The sequence below is a fragment of the Cebus imitator genome, unplaced genomic scaffold (assembly GCF_001604975.1).
Source record: "Cebus imitator isolate Cc_AM_T3 unplaced genomic scaffold, Cebus_imitator-1.0 Scaffold427, whole genome shotgun sequence".
Lineage (NCBI taxonomy): Eukaryota > Metazoa > Chordata > Mammalia > Primates > Cebidae > Cebus > Cebus imitator.
The window spans coordinates 525302-549092 of NW_016107742.1; the positions used below are offsets into that span (position 1 = coordinate 525302).

At 54.6% G+C, this 23791-nt stretch overlaps 1 protein-coding gene across 1 annotated transcript in view; it reads left to right on the forward strand.

Annotated features, from left to right (window-relative positions):
• The window catches only part of LMNA (lamin A/C), a 26304-nt gene extending 2933 nt beyond the window's left edge, over positions 1-23371 (forward strand). Inside the window, exons 2-12 of the mRNA XM_017509986.2 lie at positions 13748-13904; positions 17771-17896; positions 18158-18328; positions 18541-18666; positions 19218-19438; positions 19531-19753; positions 20201-20308; positions 20400-20519; positions 20944-21033; positions 21779-22048; positions 22372-23371. Coding sequence (XP_017365475.1) covers positions 13748-13904; positions 17771-17896; positions 18158-18328; positions 18541-18666; positions 19218-19438; positions 19531-19753; positions 20201-20308; positions 20400-20519; positions 20944-21033; positions 21779-22048; positions 22372-22398 — 1639 coding nt within the window. The 3' untranslated portion in view covers positions 22399-23371. The remainder of the gene's footprint in view (positions 1-13747; positions 13905-17770; positions 17897-18157; positions 18329-18540; positions 18667-19217; positions 19439-19530; positions 19754-20200; positions 20309-20399; positions 20520-20943; positions 21034-21778; positions 22049-22371) is intronic.
• Positions 23372-23791: the final 420 nt, after the last annotated feature.

Genomic DNA, 23791 nt, shown 5'->3' on the forward strand with positions numbered 1-23791 from the left:
TTTTTAATGTGGGGTTTCACGGTGTTGGTCAGGCTGGTCTTGAACTCCCGACCTCAGGTGATCCGCCTGCCTTGGCCTCCAAAGTGCTTGGATTACAGGTGTGAGCCACCACGCCCAGCCCTTTTCTTTATTTTTATTGTATTTTTCAGAGCCCTGTTGCTCAGGCTACAGTGCAATGGTGCAGTTGTAACTTGCTGCAGCCTAGAACTCCTCCTAGGCTCAGGCGATCTTCCTGGCTCAGCTTCCCCAGTAGCTGAGACTAAGGGCAGGCACCACCATGCTCAGCTAATTTTTTTTTGTTTTGTTTTGTTTGTAAAGATGGAAACTTGCTATGTTGCTCAGCTGGCCACGAAGTTCTAGCCTCAAGCAATCCTCCTGCCTCAGCCTCCCAAAGCACTGGGATTACAGGCATGAGCCGCCAGGCCTGGCCCCAGACCTGTCTTTTTTCTATTAGTGATATGAACAATTTAGTTGTCAAGACAGACAGGAAGCAAGGAAGGGGATGCCCCAGAGAACTCGTTGCATTCTAAACTAGTCCATCCACTCAACTACTAAAGCCCTGTGAAGGACATTTTTTAGCAGTTTTGTGGTGAAAACTTTGATCGGGAAACAAGTTGAGTGGATTCTATAGTCTCTTGCTTACCCAGCCATGCCAGTTTGTCTCCTCTGCCTCCTAGTGCAGCTGTCCAGGCCTGGGACACCAGGCCGGTATGTGCGCACGTGGGGCAGGGCGGGGGTGGTGTGTGTACTTGTTATATTTAGCCACCTGCCTCTGTTCTCCCCCACTGATCCTGGCTGGGAAGGCTGGGCTTCCGGAAAACAGAGGTGGATTTGCACACCTGGATCCCGTGCCAATGGAAAGTGGGGTGAAGACAAAGGGGACTCAGACTGGGGTGTCTGTCCTCTTCTCTGTCCACCGTAGGAGGAGCCAGGATTGGTCACTTCCTATTGGGTCTGCTGAGCTCAGGGTGAGGTAGAGAAATGGGTAAAGAATTCGGGAGAGGAGGCCAGGCATAGTGGCTCACGCCTGTAATCTCGGCACTTTGGGAGGCCAAGGCGGGCAGATCACTTGAGGTCAGGAGTTCAAGACCAGCGTAGCCACATGGTGAAGCCCTGTCTTTAAAAAGAAAAAGAGAAAAAGGAGGCCGGGCGCGGTGGCTCAAGCCTGTAATCCCAGCACTGTGGGAGGCCGAGGCAGGTGGATCACGAGGTCAAGAGATCGAGACCATCCTGGTCAACATGGTGAAACCCCGTCTCTACTAAAAATACAAAAAATCAGCTGGGCATGGTGGTGCGTGCCTGTAATCCCAGCGACTCAGGAGGCTGAGGCAGGAGAATTGCCTGAACCCGGGAGGTGGAGGTTGCGGTGAGCCGAGATCGTGCCATTGCACTCCAGCCTGGGTAACAAGAGCGAAACTCCGTCTCAAAAAAAAAAGGAATTTGGGAGAGGAAAAAAGGCATTTTTCCAACCCCTCCCACCAAAGCCTAGAGAGAAGGTATTGTCTGGTTTAATGTTTAATTAGAGCTCAGAGTTCAGGGCCAGATTTGGAGTTGGGATGGAGAGTTGTCTGTAAGACTCTAGCAGTTTTTGACCCAGCCTGGGTACCTCAACCACACTCAGGAGTTTGGAGCTCCCTCTGTTGGGCTGGATTATAGGGTCCAAGAAGAAACCCCTTTCCCCAATACTCTCTCTCTTCTTTTTTTGAGACAGGGTCTTGTTCTGTTGCCCAGGCTGGAATGCAGTGATGCAATCACAACTCACTGGAACCTCAACCTCCTAGGCTCAGGTGATTCTCCGAACCCAGCCTCCTGAGTAGCTAGGATTACAGGTGTGTGCTACTACGCCCAGCTAATTTTTATATATTTTTGTAGAGATGGGGTTTCACTGTGTTGCCCAGGCTGGTCTCAAACTCCTGGGCTCAAGCAGTCCAGCTGCCTTAGCCTCCCAAAGTGCTGGGATTACAGGCATGAGCTATCATACCTGGTGTCTCTCCCTCTCTCACCCCACCCCACATCCTCTGTCTCTTTCTAGTCTGGAGTCCAAGGGATTTGGATACCCAAGTGCAGGCAGACAGGGAAGGTTGAAAGCACCAGGAAAGCCTGTCTGGGGTCCAGGCTTGCAGCTGGGCCCCACCCCAGGCAAGACAGCTGGGTGGATGACTCAGATGCTGCCCCCCTCCCTCCCACCCTGGTGGCTTTACAGGAGATAGCAGGAGAAAGGGTGGAAACAGCAGATGTCTTCAAGGCAGGAGTGGTTGTCTGAAAGTCTGCATCTTCTGTCCCCTTTCCCATTGTATCCTGAAGTCCCTTGTCTGGCTCTTTCCTTAGACCCTCTGGTGGTATCTGGAACCATAGCTCTCTGGACAGGCAACATGCACAAGTAATTAGAATCCAGAGATGAGTTCAGAGTTATGGGTTGGGCTGCAGGATAGTGCCAGGGTCTGTGCCTTCCCATGTGAAACTGATGGAGGAAGGCTGAGTCAGAAGTGGGGAGATCCCAGACCCACAAAGCAGAAGCGCTGCTTCCACCCAGTGAGGCCCTGGTACTCGACAACTTCCTGGATTGCCCACTGTTGCAGCCCCAGTGCAGACGGGCAGGGAGATGCTGGCTCAGGTTCATGTAGGCTCTGAGCAAGACAAGAACAGCAAAGGCCACAGAGGCACAGAGGCTTGGCCCATGTCACGCAGTAAGGGAGTCGTAGGTCAGCGCTTGAGCACAGGCCTTGTGACTTCCAGTTGGGTGCTCTTACCATTGAGGCTAAGTTCTCTAGCTTGGAGGACAGGTTGGAGGGAGGATCTAGAGGTTGAGGCAAGGTGAAGCCGGGTGGCTGAGGTTTGCTTCTGCAGCCTGGAAATTCTACTCTGGGGCCAGTGACACCTTCATGTTCTATAGCCATACTTGGTGGCTCATTCCTGTAATCCCAGTGCTTTGGGAAGCTAAGGCTGGAGGATCACTTGAGGCCACAAGTTTGAGACCAACTTGGTCAACATAGCAAGACCCCCTTCTGTACAAAAAGGCAATCAGTCGGTCAACGCCTGCAGTTCCAGCTGCTTGGGAAGCTGAGACGGGAGGATCACTTAAAGCCAGGAGTGTAAGGCTACTGTGAACTATGTCTGCACTACTGCACTCCAGCCTGGGAGACAGAGAAAGACCCTGTCTCTGAAAAAGAAAAAAACTAAAATTCTGCTGTCCTGCAGGGCCTGTTAGCATATGATTAATAGCCTTTGCCACAGCCTATACCTGGAAAGACCCAGGACCCCTGCCAGCCCACCTATCTGAGACGGACAGAGCTCTGGGAGGCGGGTGATTCTTCTTTTCAGACTGTCTTCATACTTGTCGTGGAAACTGTCTACCTGGATTGAAAGGAGGCTGTGACCTTTGGCAGACCCATTAGATTAATGGGGTTGGAGACCTTTGAGGATGCATGGGCTCTGGGCCTTATCTGAGGCCTCCTGGCGTTACCTCTCCAACCTTCCACTGCCAAATCCACATTCTTTTTTTTTTCTTTTTGAGACGGAGTCTCACTCTGCGGCCAGGCTACAGTGTAGTAGCACGATCTTGGCTTACGGCAACCTCTACCTCCCAAGCTCAAGTCATCCTCCCACCTCAGCCTCCTAAGTAGCTGGGACTACAGGCACGTGCCACACACCCAGCTAATTTTTTCTATTTTTAGTAGAGACAGGGTTTCACCATGTTACCCAGGCTGATCTTGAACTCCTGGGTTTAAGCAATCCACGCGCCTTGACCTCCCAAAGTGCTGTGATTACAGGCGAGAGCCACTTCGCCTGGCCCAAATTCACATTCTGAGTCAAAGGGAAAGAAAAACGGTGCAGCTAAACTTGGGGGGTGAGAAGTACTTAAAGAGCCTGAGAGAAACAAAAGAGAGAGTAATTCCTCAGTAGGACCCCCATTACCTTCCCACTATTGGTGCCCTTGCTTGGCACTTCCCCTGGCCTCCAGGATTCTGAGACTTACCCTTGCGTGAATGTGCCCATTGCCCCCACTCCCAGTCCCGCCCCACCAGTGATTCAGTAGCTTAGTGTCTGTGCTGAAGCCTGGGACAGCTGGGCAGACAACTGGTAGGAGATCTCTTCACCTACCAACTGTGCTTTCTGCTCTCCTCCCCCTCACCTCCCTCCTCCCCAGCCCCTCGCCACCTCTAGCAGCTGCAGCAGCCAAGACCAAGTCTTCAGAGGCCCAGACACGAGGGCACGGTTCATTTCATTCTCACCTCTTTGGACTCCCAGTGTACTGAATACAGGCCAAGCTCTAATATTCTTGGAGATCTCTGGAAGATTGCAGGGTCTCTTATCCCTCAATAAGGGGCAAGGGAAGCCAGGCACAGTGGCTCACACCTGTAATCCCAGCACTTTGGGAGGCCAAGGCGGATATATCACTTTAGGTCAGGAGTTCGAGACCAGCCTGGCCAACATGGTGAAATCCCATGTCTACTAAAAATATAAAAATTAGCCAGCTACGGTGGTGGGCGCCTGTCATCCCAGCTACTTGGGAGGCTAGGGCAGGAGAATTCCTTGAACCAGGGAGGCAGATGTTGCAGTGAGCCAAGATTGTGCCACTGCACTCCAGCCAGGGCAACAGAACGAGATTCCATCTCAAAAAATAATAATAAATAAATAAATAAATAAATAAATAAATAAGGAGCAAGGTGGTCCACCAACAGAATGACAGGCAGTGTGACATAGTGGACACCCTGGCCCTTGGTGCCCTTAGTTCTGGGTGTGGCCCTTTCACTAAATTGCTGTTGACCTTGAGAAATCACCTCCCCTCTCTGGCTTTCCTAAGCTATGAAAGAAAGGGATTGGAGCAGAAAGTCTCCAGAGAACTTTTAGGTTCCAAAGCAGTACAGTGACCCATAAAGTGAGAAACAGTTCTCTAAAATACCAAGCTATTAATAGTAAAATCAAATATAAATAATATGAATATAGTTAATAGCCAAGGCAGTTCTCAATAGAAATGTTTCCCACAAGTGGCCAGGCGCGGTGGCTCATGCCTGTAATCCCAGCACTTTGGGAGGCTGAGGCAGGCAGATAACCTGAGGTCAAGAGATCAAGACCATCCTGGCCAACATGGTGAAACCCTGTCTCTACTAAAAATATAAAAATTAGCTGGATATGGTACTGGTCATCTGTAGTCCCAGCTGCTCTGGAGGCTGAGGCAGGAGACTCACTTGAACCCAGGAGGCAGAGGTTGCGGTGAGCCAAGATCACGCCACTTCACTCCAGCATGGCAACAGAGTAAGACTCCGTCTCAAAAAAAAATAAAAAAAGCCGGGCATGGTGGCACATGCCTGTAATCCCAGCTACTCAGGAGGCTGAGGCAGGAAAGTCACTTGAACCTGGGAGGCAGAGGTTGCAGTGAGCCGAAATCGTGCCATTGCACTCCAGCCTGGGCAACAAGAGGAAACTCTCAAAAAATAGAAAAGAAAAGTAAAAACATTTCCCACAAGCTGCGGAATTAAAAATACTACCACATTTCTCTGTTTTCCCATGAAAGTTTGTTAGAAACGGTTAAATTATGACATTACCCTCTTGGCATATGCTTTGTTTTCATTGCTACTAAGAAAGGACAACCCGTTTCAATGCCTCTCCCTCCATATAGTGGGAAAGGGAGACTCGGCACAGGAATGACTCCTATTGACCGGTGTTGGGGGTGAGGGTGACCGGCCTAGGAGAGGCAGGACTGTTACCTTAGAGCTGGCCGGGATGGCCCGGGGGAGGGGCATGGTGACCTTGGGCTGCCCACCTTCTACCCTTCCGGCACCCATACTGGCTCCCCCAACCTGTGGCTGGGCTGGGAGGAGGTCTTGGCCCCTACCAATCCTTAAGGAAGGGGAGTCCTCCCTTCACCCCTGCCTCCCCGATAGTTGTGAGAGAGGAAGCCGGAATCCCGCCTGCCGAAGCCAGGAATAATTCTGGCTGGGATCCCAGGCCCGGCAGGGGCGCTGAGTCACAGTAGAAGGCAGAGTGGAGAGTGGACAGGAGACTCTAGGCTTGTCCAGTCAGGGAAGCAGAGGCTGAGGGCTGGCCTTTTCTTGAGAACTGCATTTAAGTTGCTGCAAGGACAATGGTCTGGATTTGATGGGGACAAACAGAAGGGGGATAGGACACGTGAGTCCCTTTAGGGGTGGCTCAGGGGAGCTAGACTTCATTTTAAGGGGTCTAGGTTCTGGGAGTTGAGAGGAGGCTGTCTGGGGCCACCAAGGCTCCCCCTTCTTCCGAAAGCTCTAACGCGGCCACCTTCTGCACTCTGAGAGAGAGCTGTGTCTTCTGAGGCTAGAGCTGGAATGCAGTGAGACCAGACAGCCTACGTCCTCCCCCACTTCTCCTGACCTTGAGGTGTGGCTCCCACTCTCTCCCAGTGTCCTCAGGGTTAAAAACTATGTGTCACCGCATGGAGAGTTAAGGAGCTGCTGAATTGGCTTCTTGTGGAGAGAATCCCCTAAATATCCCTCCTTTTGGTCACTGGCCTCCTCCCTCCCCCTTTAGGATATTCTGCTGTCTTCTTAGGTCATCCCTCCTTCCTCCATGCCTCTGCTTCTTCTGCTCTGTCCCCAGGCCCCACCCCTGCATTTTTGTGACAACACAGGAATGACTTCTGGAGAGAGAGCCCAGGAAGAAGGAGAGTGGAGCTTGGCAGGAGACCTTGCTGGGGGCAGCTGGTGAGGAAGCCAGCCGCCCATTGTCCAGGACCCCAGTGCCCTGGCCTCTGGCCCCAGGCTTCTCCTGACTCTGTACAATGCCACGTTGATACGCCCAGCAGCTGTGACTCAGGCCTGGCCACCTGCCAGGCACAGCGCTTCTGCCGGAGTTGGGTCTGAACATGTCAACAGGCCTCCTGTCCCTCTCTCAGCATCAGTTCTCCCCACTTCAGCCCCTCCCTCTGCCTGGAATTAAGACCTGGCTTTGTCTTAGGGGAGGACAGCTGGGAGCCTGGTGGCTCTGGAAGGGGATCTGAGGGGCCTCAGGCCCTGGGCGTATTTGGCGGGTGTCACACCTAAGGGAAGCGTGTGGAAGCTGAGCCATGCCTGCCGTGGGGCACGTGGCATCGTGAGGAGGTCAGGGTGTTCCATCCTGGGGCACCTACTATGGGCTTTTGAGGTGGACAGTATTCAGAACTTCACAGGTTGGGGTTTGGGGAAGGCTCAAGAGACTTCTAAGTCCCTGGAACAGCCACCCCCATCAGTTCCTCTCTTTAAGGTCTCCTTTCCAGAGAGGGATAGTGCCTCAAATGCCAGGGAGGGGAAGTCCCCACATCCTGCCCTTACCTGAGAGTGGCCGCAGACCCACAGACTAGCCAAGAAACCAAGCGGTGGTTACTCTGGGGAGCGCGTGGGGGCTATCAAACCTCATGGCTGGCTGCACACAAAGGTGTGGGTGTGTATATATTTGAGGGTGGGAGGGAGCGGCAGTTTCACTAGGCCTCCGTGTCACTCTGCCTGGGGTATCTCCCAGCAAGCGAGACAGGGGCAGACACACTTCTCAGACTGTCTTGCTGGGTCTCTCTGTGTTACTCTCTGCAGCGTCTGTGTGCATCGTACCATTTTCTATGTTTTGCATCAGTCTGCTGTGAGTGTCCTTGGCTGACCTCGGGGCAGGCTTTTCGTGCCTGAGCCTGCCCTTCTCCAGGCCTTAGTTTCCCCCTGTAAAAGTACAGGAGTTGGTTCAGCTGAAGGTTCCTCTAGAAGTCTTGAGCATGTAAACTGTCTAGTCTTAGGGTATTTGGGGGACACACAGAAAAAGCCCTGAGACCCAACAGGTAGAACACTGGCTGAAATCAGCAGGGCAGAGCTGAGACAGGCTCAAGCAGGGTGAGGGGTAGGGAGGTTTTCAGTGAATGGAGGGAGGGACAGAGGGAAGGAGGATATATTGCAGTAGGAGGAGTTGCTGGAACAAAAGTAGGGGTGGTAGGAACGTGCAGGCTGGCTTGGGGTGGCAGCAGGAGACGCCCCATCATGTGGCAGGAAATCAGCGTGGGCAGAGCTCTAGGTGCCCAGGAGGGGCTGGGTGTGGCAATTCATGCCTGTAATCCCAGTACTTTGGGAGCCCGAGGCAGGAGGATCATGTGAGGCCAGGAGTTTGAGACCAGCCTGGCCAATGTGGTAAACCTTGTCTCTACTAAAAATGGCAAAAATTAGCTGGGTGCGGTGGCACGCACCTGTAATCCCAGCTATCTGGGAGGCTGAGGCACGAGAATTGCTTGAACCCAAGGTGGAGGTTGCAGTGAGCCAAGATTGCACCACTGCACTCCAGCCTGGGCAACAAAGCAAGACTGTCTCAAAAATAGTAACAGGTGCCGGACGCGGTGGCTCATGCCTGTAATCCCAGCGCTTTGGGAGGCTGAGGAGGATAGATCACCTGAGGTCGAAAGTTTGAGACCAGCCTAGCCAACATTGTGAATCCGCATCTCTACTAAAAATACAAAAATTAGCCAGGCATGGTGGCGAGTGCCTGTAATCCCAGCTACTCCGGAGGCTGAGGCACCAAAATGATTCGAGCCTGGGAGGCGGAGGTTGAGTGCGCTGAGATCGCACCACGCACTCCGGCCTGGGTGACAGAGCGAGACTCTGTCTCAAAATAATAATAAAATGAAAAAATGTTTAATTAAAATTTTAAAAATTAGACGCCAGGAGGATACAGGAGAGCATTTGCCACCAGGGTGGACTCCGTGTACCCACCCAGCCACAGGGGGCGACGTTCACTGGGAGACAGGAAATGCCGAGGGGTGCAGAGACCCTCTGCTCTTCTGCTCCCTTCTTGTGTGCTGCCTGGAGATGGGGAACTCCGAGGGCTGGTGAGCAGGGCTGCCGGGGACTGGGGGGGTCTAAGGAGTCCCTGCAGGGCTGGGCCAGCTCCTCCACTCCCCTGTCTTTCCCTCCCACTTCTTTTTCTTTTCTTTTTTTTTTTTTTTTTATTCTCCTTTTGAGAGACCCACTTCTTATTTTCAGCTCCAGTGTCTGTCCCTCTTGCTTCTCCCCCAGACTGGGAGAGGAAATGGAAGCCTCTCCCTCCAAGCCTAGCACGTTGCTCCCAGCAACCGGGCCCAAACAGGCCTGTGGCCGGCCCTGGCTTCCATATCTGGCATCAGAGCTGGGCTGAGCAGGGTGACTCAGCGGGCGGGGTCAACGTCTGGCCCGGTGCCCACCCAGCCCCTTTGCTGTGCCGGTGCCTTTCTTCCCCAAAACAGCCCCAAGGGCCCAGGCCTGCTACAGCCCGGGAGCCAGGCTTCCTTGTCCCACCAGCCATAGCCCCCCAGACCCCTGCCTTGGGTCACGCTTGCAAGTGCCAACTCTCATTTCCACCTTATTCTTTTCCTCTCTGCTCTCCTCCTCTCCCCATCCCCTCTCTTCCCTCTTTCTGAGATCAGATTTGCCAGTGATGGGAAGAGTTAGAAACAGGATGCCCAGCCCTTCTTGCCTCACGAGGCCTCTGGGATGCAGCCACTCCTGTGCTTGGGGAACCTGGAGGATGCAAGGGAAAGGACTGGCGCTCTCCTGGCACGGCACCCGGCCTGGGGCAGGACGCAGGCGAAGCCAGGGTCTCCCCTGTGAGCACTAGAGGATTTCCCGACCCCTGCCCGGGTATTGTGTGCCTGAGCATGAGTCACCTGAGGGGCCCAGGTTCCCACCCTTCCCAGCTCCTCTGGCCTGCCCTACCCTGTCCTCCCTGCCAACCCAGCATGTGCCCAGCTTTCCCGATGCCAACCCCCAGTGGACTGGGCTGCACCACTGCCCTGGGGCTGAATGCCTGGCCAGGGTCTACTTTGGTCCCGGCTAGGTCTGAGGACCCCTCCTAGGAAGGAAATGGCACTGGGGGTGGGGGCAGGAGGACAAGGGAGGAGGGAAGAAAGACACTGAGCTCTACTGTACCCCTGGCCATCTCTTGGGGTGTGCGTGTGGCTCCCTGGCCACAGAGCTCCCGAGGTCTGAGTCATGAGCCCATGGGTGATAGTGGCTTCTTCCCCGAAGATGGGAGCTCCCCACGCCTGAGAAAACCACAAAGGTTCCTTCTCGCTTCCCTCTCTGTTCGTGGTTTCTCTCATCTTCAGGGTATGTCTTAGTCCTTTAATCTCTCTTTGCAGTGCTAGTCAAAACCTCCACGAGGGAAAGAGAAATAGCCCCCTTACTTTCTTTTTTTTTTTTTGAGATGGAGTCTCGCTCTGTCACCCAGGCCGGAGTGCAGCGGCGCAGTCTCGGCTCACTGCAACCCCCGCCTCCGGGGTTCAAGTGGTCCTCCCACCTCAGCTTCCTAAGTAGCTGGGACTATAGGCGCATGCCACCACACCCAACTATATATATATATATTTTTTAGACAGAGTCTCACTCTGTCACATAGGCTAGAGTGCAGTGGCACAATCTCAGCTCACTACAACCTCCTCGGCCTCCCAAGCTCAAGCAATTCTCATGTCTCAGCCTCCCAAGTATCTGGGACTACAGATGTGAACCACCACGCCCGGCTAATTTTTTTTGTTTTGTTTTGTTTTTTGTTTTGTTTTGTTTTGAGACAGAGTCTTGCTCTGTTGCCCAGGCTGGAGTGCAGTGGTACGATTTTGGCTCACTGCAACCTCTGCCTCCCGGGTTCAGGCGATTCTCCTGCCTCAGCCTCCCTAGCAGCTGGGACTACAGGTGAGTACCACCACGCCCAGCTAATTTTCGTATTTTTAGTAAAGGCGGGGTTTCACCATGTTGGCCAGGCTGGTCTTGAACTCCTGATCTCATGATCTACCCGCCTCAGCCTTCCACAGTGCTGGAATTACAGACGTGAGCCACCACCCCCGGCCAGCCCCCTTGCTTTCTTTGGAGACTATATACTGTGGCTTGTGCCAAAGTGGTATTCCATCAATTTCCAGCTCCACCGTCTACTTGCTGTGGGACCCTGGACATAGCTTTCCGTGCCTATTTCCTCAATTGCATAGGAATAGCACCTCTCGCATAGGGTAGCTGTGAAGATGACATGAGTTAACATTGTCATATTTACAGCTGTGCTTGGTACCTAATAAGTTCTGCGAAAGTGTTTGCTATTATATTGTTATCACCACCACCACCACTTTTGTAAGCAGCAGAAAGTGAAGAGGTTAGACTGAAGGAAGAACTTCTGTGCTCATCAGCCCATAAGCTTGCAGGGCACAGGGACCGGGCATCTCTGTTTTCTTCAGTCAGTGTCTGCCAGGCACTGGCAAGGAAAGCCCGTTACCAGGGGGAACTCCTGGAATTCCTCCTGGCACCTAAGGAGGCTGGGGAGGCAGGACCAGGGAAGAGATGCCCTTGAGACATCTTCCGAAACCATCCGTCGCCTTCCAGCTTCTTTCGGCTCAGGCTGGCTGGTCAGGGGAACGTTTTGGGTCACAGTGTCTGCCCTCTTCCTCCTCCTGGCTTCTCTGTTCTCTCTGGAACTTGTGGCTTAGGAAGGCAGTGAGGTGGAGGAGTGGGAGCCCTAGATCAGCAGCCAGAATTGGCCAGAATGCTGCTGCTGGTTTGCAGTAACTGACATCGGGCCATTCACCTTCCTCCTCTGCACCTCAGTTTCCTCATCTATAACAGGGAGAGGGTTGAGCTGAACCAACTCTAAGCTCCTTCTAGTTCTCTAAATTCTGAGAGCCCCCAGAACAGCCAGCTACAGCTGTTAGCCTTCAGGGTAGTGAGGCCTCTTCTGGGAAGCCCCAGCCAACCTGGGAGTCGGCCCAAGGAGCTCGGAATCTAAGTCTGCCCCAGCCGCTTCACTTTACCAGCGGTTTTGCTTCATTCTCCCTCCTCCCCCTGCAGCTCTTCAGCTTCGGAAAAGTTCTGAAGTCATGGAAAGTTGGGGCTGTGCTCCCAGCCAGGGGCTGGGCCGGATGGCAGCCAAAACCCGAGCTGGGTTTTGACTTTATTTTTAGCTTTTCTGACTGCGACAGAGGAGGGAATACATTCTCTGGTTCTGGAAGGGCCCCTTTTTTGCAGGAGACAGACACTGTTGCATTAAACAACTTGTTCTGAGGTGTGGCCAGAGGCCTGGGCCGAGCAAGTGTGCAGCCCTGGGGAGCTCCCTCTGGCTTTTCACGTCCTTCCTCTGCCCCTCTGGGTGTCATTTTATCCTTCTCCTGCCTGGTAGAGGGAGGTGGAGGCAACTCCTTTTTCTGAACTCTCCTAAGCTGATAGCAGAACACTGCCTGGTCTCGTCCTCCAGAGCTTCTGCAAGTCTAGCCTTTGCTCTCCCTCTCCAGAGTGAATTGCTGGGCCTCTTGGAGTTTAGGGCTTTGTGGCAGGAGAAAAATGTTGGCAGGGCCACCTTTCTCCTTTCCAGGATAGACTTTTCCTCCTGCCCACGTTCAGTTTTCCCTTTTTCCATCTGCTGTGGTGGGCTCGTGCTTAAGTGCTGATGGGTTACAGATGGCAACTGCAGCCGGGTCCCTCGGATCTTTCTCTCTGCTCCCTGGGTCTACCGCTTTCTCACACCCTATGTTTGGGAAGGGATTGTAACGTCTAGACAGTTCTTGTGTTCTCTGGAGGTTTTAAAGAAAATAGGACTCAGGCCGGGCGCGGTGGCTCACGCCTATAATCCCAGCACTTTGGGAGGCTGAGGTGGGTGGATCACCTGAGGTTGGGAGTTCGAGACCAGCCTGACCAACATGGAGAAACCCCATGTCTACTAAAAATACAAAATTAGCTGGGCGTGGTGGCGCATGCCTGTACTCCCAGCTACTCGGGAGGCTGAGGCAGGAGAATCACTTAAACCAGGGAGGCAGAGGTTGTGATGAGCCGAGATCACGCCATTGCACTCCAGCCTAGGCGACAAGAGAAAACTCCATCTCAAAAAAAAAGGAGGAAAGAAAATAGGACTCCTTTGTTTCTGTAGCCCAAAATAATCAAGGACCCAGAGAAGGTGAGAGAGATGGCAAAGACAGTGCTGTTCCATTGGTTATAGCTAAAGCTTTACCCACTTTGTGGAGCAGGGAGACTTAAAGCTGGGGCCCAGATGGACCTGGAGGCCTGGGAGCCACATCTGGAGCCAGATGCTAAGGTTATGGTAGATGGGTAGGACTCAGCCTTCTCCCAGGGTGCGCATGAGGCAGGAGGGAGGGAGGCAGGGACCTCTCTGTTCAGTGCAGATCAGGGCACCCAGACTGGGTCCTGAGAAAGGAAAAGATCAATACTGTCCTTGGCTGTGCTTGTCCAAGGTCCCTCTGAGCTCTAACCAGACTTTCCTTCCCCACAGTCCCACATGTGTAAAAGGGACTAGGAGAGGCGACCAGCAAGCACCTTTGGGGCTCAGACCAAGAAGCATTAGGGACATGTGGGACTCACGGCCACAAGCTTAGTTGTCGGGCTTCTTGGAGGGAGGGAAGCTTGGCCAAAGGGAAGTGGGTGGAGTCCAGGGAGAAAGCTAAGGCCCTGTGTGGGAAGGGGCAGGAGACAAAGGTACCCCTGCCTCTTTGGGAAAGAATGGGAGGAGAAAGAGGGAAAAGCATTCATATCACGGGGTAGAGCTCTGCCGTTGGCCCCAGGCACGTTCCTGAACCCTGAGTCATGGGCAGGGTGGAGAAGCAGGAATGGGGTTTTCAGGGACCTTGGGGAGGTAGGAGCCCAGCCCCAGAGGCAAGCAGATGGAAACCAACCTAATGCAAGGATGCCCTCTCCTGGTAGTTGCGGGAACAGCAGCGCCAGCCCCCATGGCTGACCTCTGGGCAGCCTGGCGCTGTCTAGGTATGCAGACTCCTTTTCTTAAACCCACTCTCCCGTCTCTTCTTTAGCAATACCAAGAAGGAGGGTGATCTGCTGGCTGCTCAGGCCCGGCTGAAGGACCTGGAGGCCCTGCTCAACTCCAAGGAGGCCGCACTGAGCACTGCTCTCAGTGAGAAGCGCACGCTGGAGGGCGAGCTGCATGATCTGCGGGGCCAGGTGGCCAAGGTGAGGCCACCCTGCAGGGCCTGGCCATGGCCCCACCTAACACATGTACACTCACTCTTCTACCTAGGGCCACCCTCAGGAGGTGCCTGGTCTGACCTGTCACCCGATTTCAGAGCCATTCACCTGTCCTAGAGTCATTTCACCCACTGAGGCCACATTTTTTTCTTTTTGAGACAGAGTCTCGCCTGGTCACCAGGCTGGAATGCAATGGTGCCATCTTGACTCACTGAAACCTCCACCTCCCGGGTTCAAGCGATTCTCTTGCCTCAGCCTCCTGAGGCGCTGGGACTACAGGCACATACCATCATGCCCAGCTAATATTATATTTTTAGTAGAGATGGAGTTTCACCACGTTGGTCAGGATGGTCTCAATATCTTGACCTTGTGGTCTGCCCACCTCAGCCTCCCAAAGTGTTGTGATTACAGGCGTGAGCCACCACTCCCGGCATGGCCACGTCTTATCCTAATTTGGCCACCCATGGGATCTAGCAGAGTGAATTTAAAATAATTGAGGCCAGGTGTGGTGGCTCATGCCTGTAATGCCAGCCCTTTGGGAGACCAAGGAGGCAGGATTGCTTGAGCCCAGGAGTTTGAGACCAGCCTGGGCAACACAGTGAGACCCCATCTCTAGAAAATAAAAATTTAAAGAAATTGGCTGGGCATGGTGGTGCACACCTACAGTCCCAGCTACTTGGGAGGCTGAGGTGGGAGGATGGCCTCCACCTGAGAGGTTGAGGATGCAGTGAGCTGTGATTGCACCACTGCACTCCAGCCTGGGTGACAGAGGGAAACCCTGTCTAGATAAATAAATACATAAAATAAAAGAATCTACAAGCCATTTCTACTTAACTTTGCAATGAACTGTACCCAGCCCTAGATCCCTCCCAGTCTGGCACTCCTATAGACAGCTGTGGTCTCTCTGGAGGAAAGGAGGAGTGGAGTGGATCATCTGTTGAGGCCATTATCAGAAGTGGACGGCTCATTACATATGGGACATGTGTTACCAATGCTTTCTGTATATATAGTGGCCTTTACTTTCAAAACACTCTTCTCCAATTTATCATGTTAAAAGCTAGGAATTGGGCCAGGTGCGGTGGCTCACACCTGTAATCCCAGCACTTTGGGAGGCTGAGGCAGGTGGATCATTAGAGGTCAGGAGTTCAAGACCAGTCTGACCAACATGGTGAAACCCCATCTCTACTAACAATACAAAATTAACTGGGCGTGGTGATGCACACCTGTAGTCCCAGATACTTGGGAAGCTAAGGCAGGAAAATCATTTGAACCCGGGGTCAGAGGTTGCAGTGAGCTGAGATTGTGTCATTGCACTCCAGCCTGGGCAACAAGAATGAAACTCCATCTCAAAAAAAACAAAAAAGCTGGGCGCAGTGACTCATGCCTGTAATCCCGGTACTTTGGGAGGCGGAGGCGGGTGGATCATCTGGGGATAGGAGTTCAAGACCAGCCTGGCGAAACCCCATCTCTACTAAAAGTACAAAAATTAGCTGGGTGTGGCGGCAGGCACCTGTAATCCCAGCTACGTGGGAGCCTGAGGCAGGAGAATCGCTTGAACCTGGGAGGTAGATGTTGCAGTGAGCCAAGATCGGGTCACTGTACTCCAACCCAGGGGACAGAGCGAGACTCTGTCTCAAAAAAATAAAATAATAAATAAATGCGCCGGGCGCGGTGGCTCAAGCCTGTAATCCCAGCACTTTGGGAGGCCGAGGCGGGTGGATCACGAGGTCAAGAGATCGAGACCATCCTGGTCAACATGATGAAACCCCGTCTCTACTAAAAATACAAAAAATTAGCTGGGCATGGTGGTGCGTGCCTGTAATCCCAGCTACTCAGGAGGCTGAGGCAGGAGAATTGCCTGAACCCAGGAGGCGGAGGTTGCGGTGAGCCGAGATCGCGCCATTGCACTCCATCCTGGGTAACAAAAGCGAAACTCCGTCTCAAAAAAAAAATAAAATAAAAAATAAAAAAATAAATAAATAGGGCCGGGCGCGGTGGCTCAAGCCTGTAATCCCAGCACTTTGGGAGGCCGAGGCTGGTGGATCACAAGGTCAAGAGATCGAGACCATCCTGGTCAACATGGTGAAACCCCGTCTCTACTAAAACTACAAAATAAAATTAGCTGGGCATGGTGGCGCGTGCCTGTAATCCCAGCTACTCAGGAGGCTGAGGCAGGAGAATTGCCTGAACCCAGGAGGCGGAGGTTGCGGTGAGCCGAGATCGCGCCATTGCACTCCAACCTGGGTAACAAAAGCGAAACTCCGTCTCAAAAAAAAAAAAATAAAATAAATAAATAAATAAATAAATGCTAGGAATCAGAAGCAGTTTGTTCCTAATTTCACAGTCTCATCTGTTCACAGCAGGGCCAGAATTAGAGTCAGTGGCCAAGCTTCCATCCTGGGTGCTCTCTCTTCCCAGGCCCTGCCACCACAGTATAACAGGGAAAGACTCGGAGAAGCCAGCAGGTTGACCACCAGACCAAGGCTGGGCCACCTTCCTCCTGGGTCTGATCTCCTGCCTCCCAGCTCTGCCCTTCCCCCAGCCCTTCCTGGTCAGCCAGTGCTTCCTTGCCTTCTTTTTCTTGGAACATAGACATGTTCTCTCTATGTTGTCCAGGCTGGTCTTGAACTCCTGGCCTCAAGAGATCCTCCTGCCTCAGCCTCCCAAAGTGCTAGGATTATAGGCATGAGCCACCATGCCTAGCCCAGCCTGTGCTTTATTTTTGGTTTTTTTTGGGTTTTTTTTGAGACAGAGTGTCACTCTTGTCGCCCAGGCTGGGTGCAATGACATGTTCTTGGCTTGCTGCAACCTCCGCCTCCAGGGTTCAAGCAAGCAATTCCCCTGCCTCAGCCTCCTGAGTAGCTGGGATTACAGGTGCCCACCACCATGCCTGGGTAATTTGTGTATTTTTAGTAGAGATGGGGTTACACCATGTTAGTCAGGTTGGTCTTGAACTCCTGACTTCAGGTGATCTGCCTGCCTCTGCCTCCCAAAGTGCTGGGATTGCAGGTGTGAGCCATCGTGCCTGGCTAGCCTGTGCGTTCATAAATGAAAATCTAAGCATGGTACTTCCTTGCTCAAACGTCCTCACGTTCTTTTCATGGTAGATAAGGGCATCTCTTCAGCCCTCGCCTACTGACCCAGCCACCTCTCCCATCCCTTCCCACCCCATACTTCAGGCTTCAGCAGCACTGATCTTTCCAAAGACCCCAGAATACGTATGCCTTCATACCTCTGTGCCTGTACATGCTTGTTTCTGCCCTTGAAGTCACAACAGTAACTCTCTGTAGGCCCTGCTACCTGAACCTTGGGTCTTAGCCTCTTGGATGCCTTCCCAGAGACCCCCAAAACCACCCCAGGCATACTTTGGTTCCTTCTCTGATATCGCCTTGGTACTTTGCACATACCTCCTTTATAGCAGTTGCTATGTTGTGCCAGAGAAGGGAGTCCTGTGGCTATGGGGCATATATCTTTTCTTTTGTTTTTTTGAGACAGAGTCTCACTGTCACCCAGGCTGGAGTGCATCCGTGCGATCTCAGCTCATTGCAACCTCCGCCTCCTAGGTTCAAGTGATTCTCATGCCTCGGCCTCCTGAGTAGCTGGGACTACAGACGTGTGCCACCACGCCCGGCTACTTTTTTGTGTTAGACATAGCTTTTCTTTCTTAGCACAGTACCTCCCGAGAGGGAGTGAGTGGATGCTCTGACCTCTGCAGCCATCCAAGGCCCTCCTTCCCTGGACCAGTTTCCACATGTATAAAGGGGTGCACGGGCAGCAGCCCACCTCTCAGCTTCCCTCCAGTCCTTGTGTTCTGTGATCCCTTTTCCTGACCTCCGCATGCCTCCTCACAGCTTGAGGCAGCCCTGGGTGAGGCCAAGAAGCAACTTCAGGATGAGATGCTGCGGCGGGTGGATGCTGAGAACAGGCTGCAGACCCTGAAGGAGGAACTGGACTTCCAGAAGAACATCTACAGCGAGGTGGGGACTGTGCTTTGCAGGCCAGAGATGGGTCTGGGTGATGACAGACTCGGGCTGGGGGACCAGCTGCGTGCAGAGCTCACCTTCCTGAGTTCCTTGCCCTAGTAGACAGGGAGCTGGGCGTGGCCAGCACCCAGCTCCCAGGTTAAAGTGGGGCTGGCAGTGGCTCATGGGGTAGAGCTGGGTAGGGAGCCCGGCCCCTGGGTCTTGGTCTCCCAGGAACTAATCTTGGTCTCTGGGTCCTTGCTCCCACCCTTCTAGGAGCTGCGTGAGACCAAGCGCCGCCATGAGACCCGGCTGGTGGAGATCGACAACGGGAAGCAGCGTGAGTTTGAGAGCCGGCTGGCCGACGCCCTGCAGGAACTGAGGGCCCAGCATGAGGACCAGGTGGAGCAGTACAAGAAGGAGCTGGAGAAGACTTATTCCGCCAAGGTGCCTGCTCTCCCCTGGTTCCCCCGCTGCCTCTGCCCGCAGCAGCACTACCCTTGCCCACGCTGGGCTGTTCTGCCGGGGGGGATCAGGCAGATGGTGGCAGGGAGCTCAGGGTGGCCCAGGACCCAAGGCCGTGGCAGTGATGCCCAGCTCAGGCCTGTCCCTCCACCCTCCTGGTCATCACAGTCCTAACCTTGTGTCCTCCCCTGCAGCTGGACAATGCCCGGCAGTCTGCTGAGAGGAACAGCAACCTGGTGGGGGCCGCCCACGAGGAGCTGCAGCAGTCGCGCATCCGCATCGACAGCCTGTCCGCCCAGCTCAGCCAGCTCCAGAAGCAGGTGATACCCCACCTCACCCCTCCCTCCAGGGGCCTGGAGTCTGGGCAGGATGCAGGCTGGAAGATCGGGGCTGGGTTGTTGGGGGGTGTTCCTGAGGAGGACAGGGACGAAACATGTCCCCAGGACCACAGAGAAGGGTCGCGGGATGCGGCGTCAGCTAGCCTGTGTGCTGCTTCTGTACTCTTACCTTGCCTTCACTTCTCAGGGCTTTGATTTTCCCATTCAGAAATGGAGGCTGTTCTTCATCTCCCTAACTCAGAGTTGCCATAAGACTCTGCAATGGGAGGTGTTAAAAGCATCAGTATTATTCTAGCTGGCTGTGCCATCTGTGACAGGAGAGAAAGGGTCTAGCCTCAGAGTGAGAGATTTCAGTTAGACAAGGGGACAAGGGGAAGGACTTCCCAGTTGCCAGCCGAGACTATGTTTAGAGCTTGTGATGGGCTCTGGGGAAGCCTCTGATGGCAGATCCTGGAGAGGGTAGCCATGTCCCTCCTCCTCCATACTTGGGGCCCTTGGGAGCTCACCAAACCCCCCCACCCCCTCCTCCCCAGCTGGCCGCCAAGGAGGCGAAGCTTCGAGACCTGGAGGACTCGCTGGCCCGTGAGCGGGACACCAGCCGGCGGCTGCTGGCGGAAAAGGAGCGGGAGATGGCCGACATGCGGGCAAGGATGCAGCAGCAGCTGGATGAGTACCAGGAGCTGCTGGACATCAAGCTGGCTCTGGACATGGAGATCCATGCCTACCGCAAGCTCCTGGAGGGCGAGGAGGAGAGGTGAGCTGGGGAGGCGTTGGGGAGGTGGTGGCGGTGGCCTCTGGCCGGCCACTGGCCCTGACTAGACCCCCACTTGGCCTCCCTCTCCCTAGGCTACGCCTGTCCCCCAGCCCCACCTCACAGCGCAGCCGCGGCCGTGCTTCCTCCCACTCGTCCCAGACACAGGGTACGGGCAGCGTCACCAAAAAGCGCAAGCTAGAGTCCACCGAGAGCCGCAGCAGCTTCTCGCAGCACGCACGCACTAGTGGGCGCGTGGCTGTGGAGGAGGTGGACGAGGATGGCAAGTTTGTCCGGCTGCGCAACAAGTCCAGCGAGGTAGGCTCCTGGTCAGGGTCTCAGGGGACACAGCTGCATCAGGGAGAGAGTGGCAAGACAGAGGGATGACGTGTGGAGAGAGGAACATCCCTCCCCTCCGAGGGTGGACCAGGGTGGCCTGGACATCTCCTCCACACTCTAGTTCCAGGCCTGGCTCCTGGACTCTTTGGCTGTGAGATCTTGAACAGGTTATTTAACCTTTCAGAGTGTCAGTTTCCTCATCCGTAAAATGGAATGAATAATGATCCCTAAGTCTTTGAGTTGTCAGGAAGATGACAGATAAGGTATCCGTGTGCCTGGCACCGCGTATGTGTCCACAGATCATGGCTATTATCCCCAGGGGGAAGGGCAGGGACAGGAGTGGGTGTAGATGGAAGGAGAGGCCAAGATACACCCAAGAGCCTGGGTGAGCCTCCCCCACCTTCCTCTTCCCTATCTTCCCGGCAGGACCAGTCCATGGGCAATTGGCAGATCAAGCGCCAGAATGGAGATGATCCCTTGCTGACTTACCGCTTCCCACCGAAGTTCACCCTGAAGGCTGGGCAGGTGGTGACGGTGAGTGGCAGGGCGCTTGGGACTCTGGGGAGGCCTTGGGTGGCGATGGGAGCGCTAGAGTAAGTGTCCTTTTCTAATCCCTCCTCTCCAGATCTGGGCTGCAGGCGCTGGGGCCACCCATAGCCCCCCTACCGACCTGGTGTGGAAGGCACAGAACACCTGGGGCTGCGGGAACAGCCTGCGCACGGCTCTCATCAACTCCACTGGGGAAGTACGTATGCCTGGGCTGGGCTGCTTCCTAGATGAGGCTCCCCCTAGTGGCCAACATCAGAGCCAGCTGCCCCCAACCCAAATTTACCAATTCAGGGCCCCTTTCTAGTGCTCTTTGGTGCAGGCCCCAGACGTCCCCAGCCAGTAGGCAAACCAAAAGATGCTTCCCCAACAGCATGCGGTGTGGAAGTTAGACAGTGAGTGAGGATTGCTGAAGCAGAGTCATACTCTTACCCGGAGTGCTCGACAGTGTCCCTCTGGGGTGGAAATGAGTTCCTTAGCTCCGTCATCGCCGAGGGCAGAGTAAGCAGCAGGCTGGACAAAGGGTAGGCCACAAGGAAAGCTGCAGGTGGTCACCGGGCTACACATGCTGCACACCCCTTCCCTGGCCCTGACCCTCGGGCCTGGTCCTGTGTCCCTGCCAGGAGGTGGCCATGCGCAAGCTGGTGCGCTCAGTGACTGTGGTTGAGGACGACGAGGATGAGGATGGAGATGACCTGCTCCATCACCACCACGTGAGTGGCAGCCGCCGCTGAGGCCGAGCCTGCACTGGGACCACCCAGCCAGGCCTGGGGGCAGCCTCTCCCCAGCCTTCCGTGCCAAAAATCTTTTCATTAAAGAATGTTTTGGAACTTCACTCGCTGGCCTGGCCTTTCTTCTCTCCCCTCCCTATACCTTGAACAGGGAACCCAGGTGTCTGGGTGCCCTACTCTGGTAAGGAAGGGAGTGGGAACTTTCTGATGCCATGGAATATTCCTGTGGGAGCAGTGGACAAGGGTCTGGATTTGTCTCCTGGGAAGGGGACGGGAGGACAGACGTGGGGCATGCCCGCCCTGCCTCTCTCCCCCACTCCTGTTGCATGCATATCCTCTCATTTCCCTCATTTTTCCTGCGAGAATGTTCTCTCTCATTCCTGCCCCTTCTCCAATTAATAGTGCATGCCTGCTGCCCTATAAGCATGCTCCCTTTCTCTCTTCTTTTCCTCTTAAGCTCAGAGTAGATAGAACAGAGTCAGAGTCAGAGTCACCGCTCTGGTTCTCTGTCCGCAAGTCTTCCTGAGCCTTCTCCTATTTCTAGCCTTCCTTCCCCTCCTCCCAGCCCCTGGCCTCCCAAACCCCTGTTGCCCGCTGGTACCTTGGGCATAGAACCCCACCTTCCTGCCTGGTGGCTGGAGCCTGCAAGAGCCCAGAGCCTGGGTGTTGGGCCTGAGTGGTCAGTCCCAGACTCGCCGTCGCGCCTGAGCCTTGTCTCCCTCCCCAGGGCTCCCACTGCAGCAGCTCGGGGGACCCCGCTGAGTACAACCTGCGCTCGCGCACCGTGCTGTGCGGGACCTGCGGGCAGCCTGCCGACAAGGCATCTGCCAGCAGCTCAGGAGCCCAAGTGGGCGGATCCATCTCCTCTGGTTCTTCTGCCTCCAGTGTCACGGTCACTCGCAGCTACCGCAGTGTGGGGGGCAGTGGGGGTGGCAGCTTCGGGGACAACCTGGTCACCCGCTCCTACCTCCTGGGCAACTCCAGACCCCGAACCCAGGTGAGTTGTCTCTGCTTTGTCTCCAAAGCCCCGCAGGCGGGTCCTGGTCATCGAGGGGTAGGATGAGGCGGCCTCGCAGGGGGGAGAGCCTGCCTTCTCTTCCGCAGCCCGGGGGAGTGGGAGCCTCCTCCCCACAGCCTGAGGCCTAGACAGCCCACCCCTGCACCCTGCCCCTCTCGTCTGAGCCCCAGACTGGAGGGCAGGGGCAGGGCTGGAGTGTGAGGGATAGGGGAGACACTACCTCCCTCCTAGGGACCAGGGGAAGGGAGGGTCCAGGTCCAGGCCCTGCTGTTCACACCTCTCTCCTCTCTCTTCTCTCTTAGAGCCCCCAGAACTGCACCATCATGTAATCTGGGACCTGCCAGGCAGGGGTGGGGTTGGAGGCATCCTGCTTCCTCCTCACCTCATGCCCACCCCCTGCCCTGCTCCTCATGGGAGGGGGCTTGAAGCCAAAGAAAAATATGCCTTTGGTTTTTTTCTTCTGTATTTTTTTTTTCTAAGAGAAGATATTTTCTACAGTGGTTTTATACTGAAGGAAAAACACAAGCCAAAAAAAAAAAAAGCATCTATCTCAATCCTAATTTCTCCTCCCTTCCTTTCCCCTGCTTCCAGGAAACTCCACATCTGCCTTAAAACCAAAGAGGGCTTCCTCTAGAAGCCAAGGGAAAGGGGTGCTTTTGTAGAGGCTAGTTTCTGCTTTCCCACCCTGCCTGCCACCCCCATCCCGGGGACCCCGTGACATGGTGCCTGAGAGGCAGGCATGGAGGCCTCTCCGCCAGCCTCCTCTGGATGGCAGGCCCACTGCCAGGCCAGCCTCCGAGAGGGAGAGAGAGGGAGAAGAGAGAGGATGGCTTGAGCCGGCCCCTGGCCCTGGCCTCCCGCGATTCCACTACACCTGGCTGAGGTTCCTCTGCCTGCCCCGCCCCCAGTCCCCACCCTGCCCCCAACCCCGGGGTGATTCCATTCTCCCAGGTACCAGCTGCGCTTGCTTTTCTGTATTTTATTTAGACAAGAGATGGGAATGAGGTGGGAGGTAGAAGAGGGGAGAAGAAAGGTGAGTTTGAGCTGCCCTCCCTAGCTTTAGAGCCTAGGTGGGCTCTGTGTAGTCGCTGGAGGTTGAAGCCAAGTGGGGTGCTGGGAGGAGGGAGAGGGAGGTCACTGGAAGGGGTGAGAGCCTGCTGGCGCCCGCCGCAGAGAAGGAAGGCAAGAGACGGGGTAGAGGGGTGTGGCAGTGGTTTTGTCAAACACTAAAGAACCCTTGCCTCCCCGTTTCCCATCTGCACCCCTTCTCTCCTCCCCAAATCAATACACTAGTTGTTTCTACCCCGGCTGCTGTGGTGTCTTTGTTGGTGGACGGCGCTTTGTGCACTGAGGAGCAGATTTGCGGGCATGCATGCAGGCGAGGTGCGCGTGTGCGCGCGTGCACACACACACACACACACACATACACACACACACAGACGGCACCCCACACACACACACACACGGTACCACACACACACATACACACACACAGACAGCACCACACACACACACAGACAGCACCACACACACACACATACACACACATACACACAGACGGCATCACACACACACAGTACCACACACACACATACACACACAGACGGCACCACACATACACACACATACACACACACACACACACACACACACACACACACACACACACACACACACACACACACAGACACACAGTCACTGCATCCCCCTGCTCATTGCTGC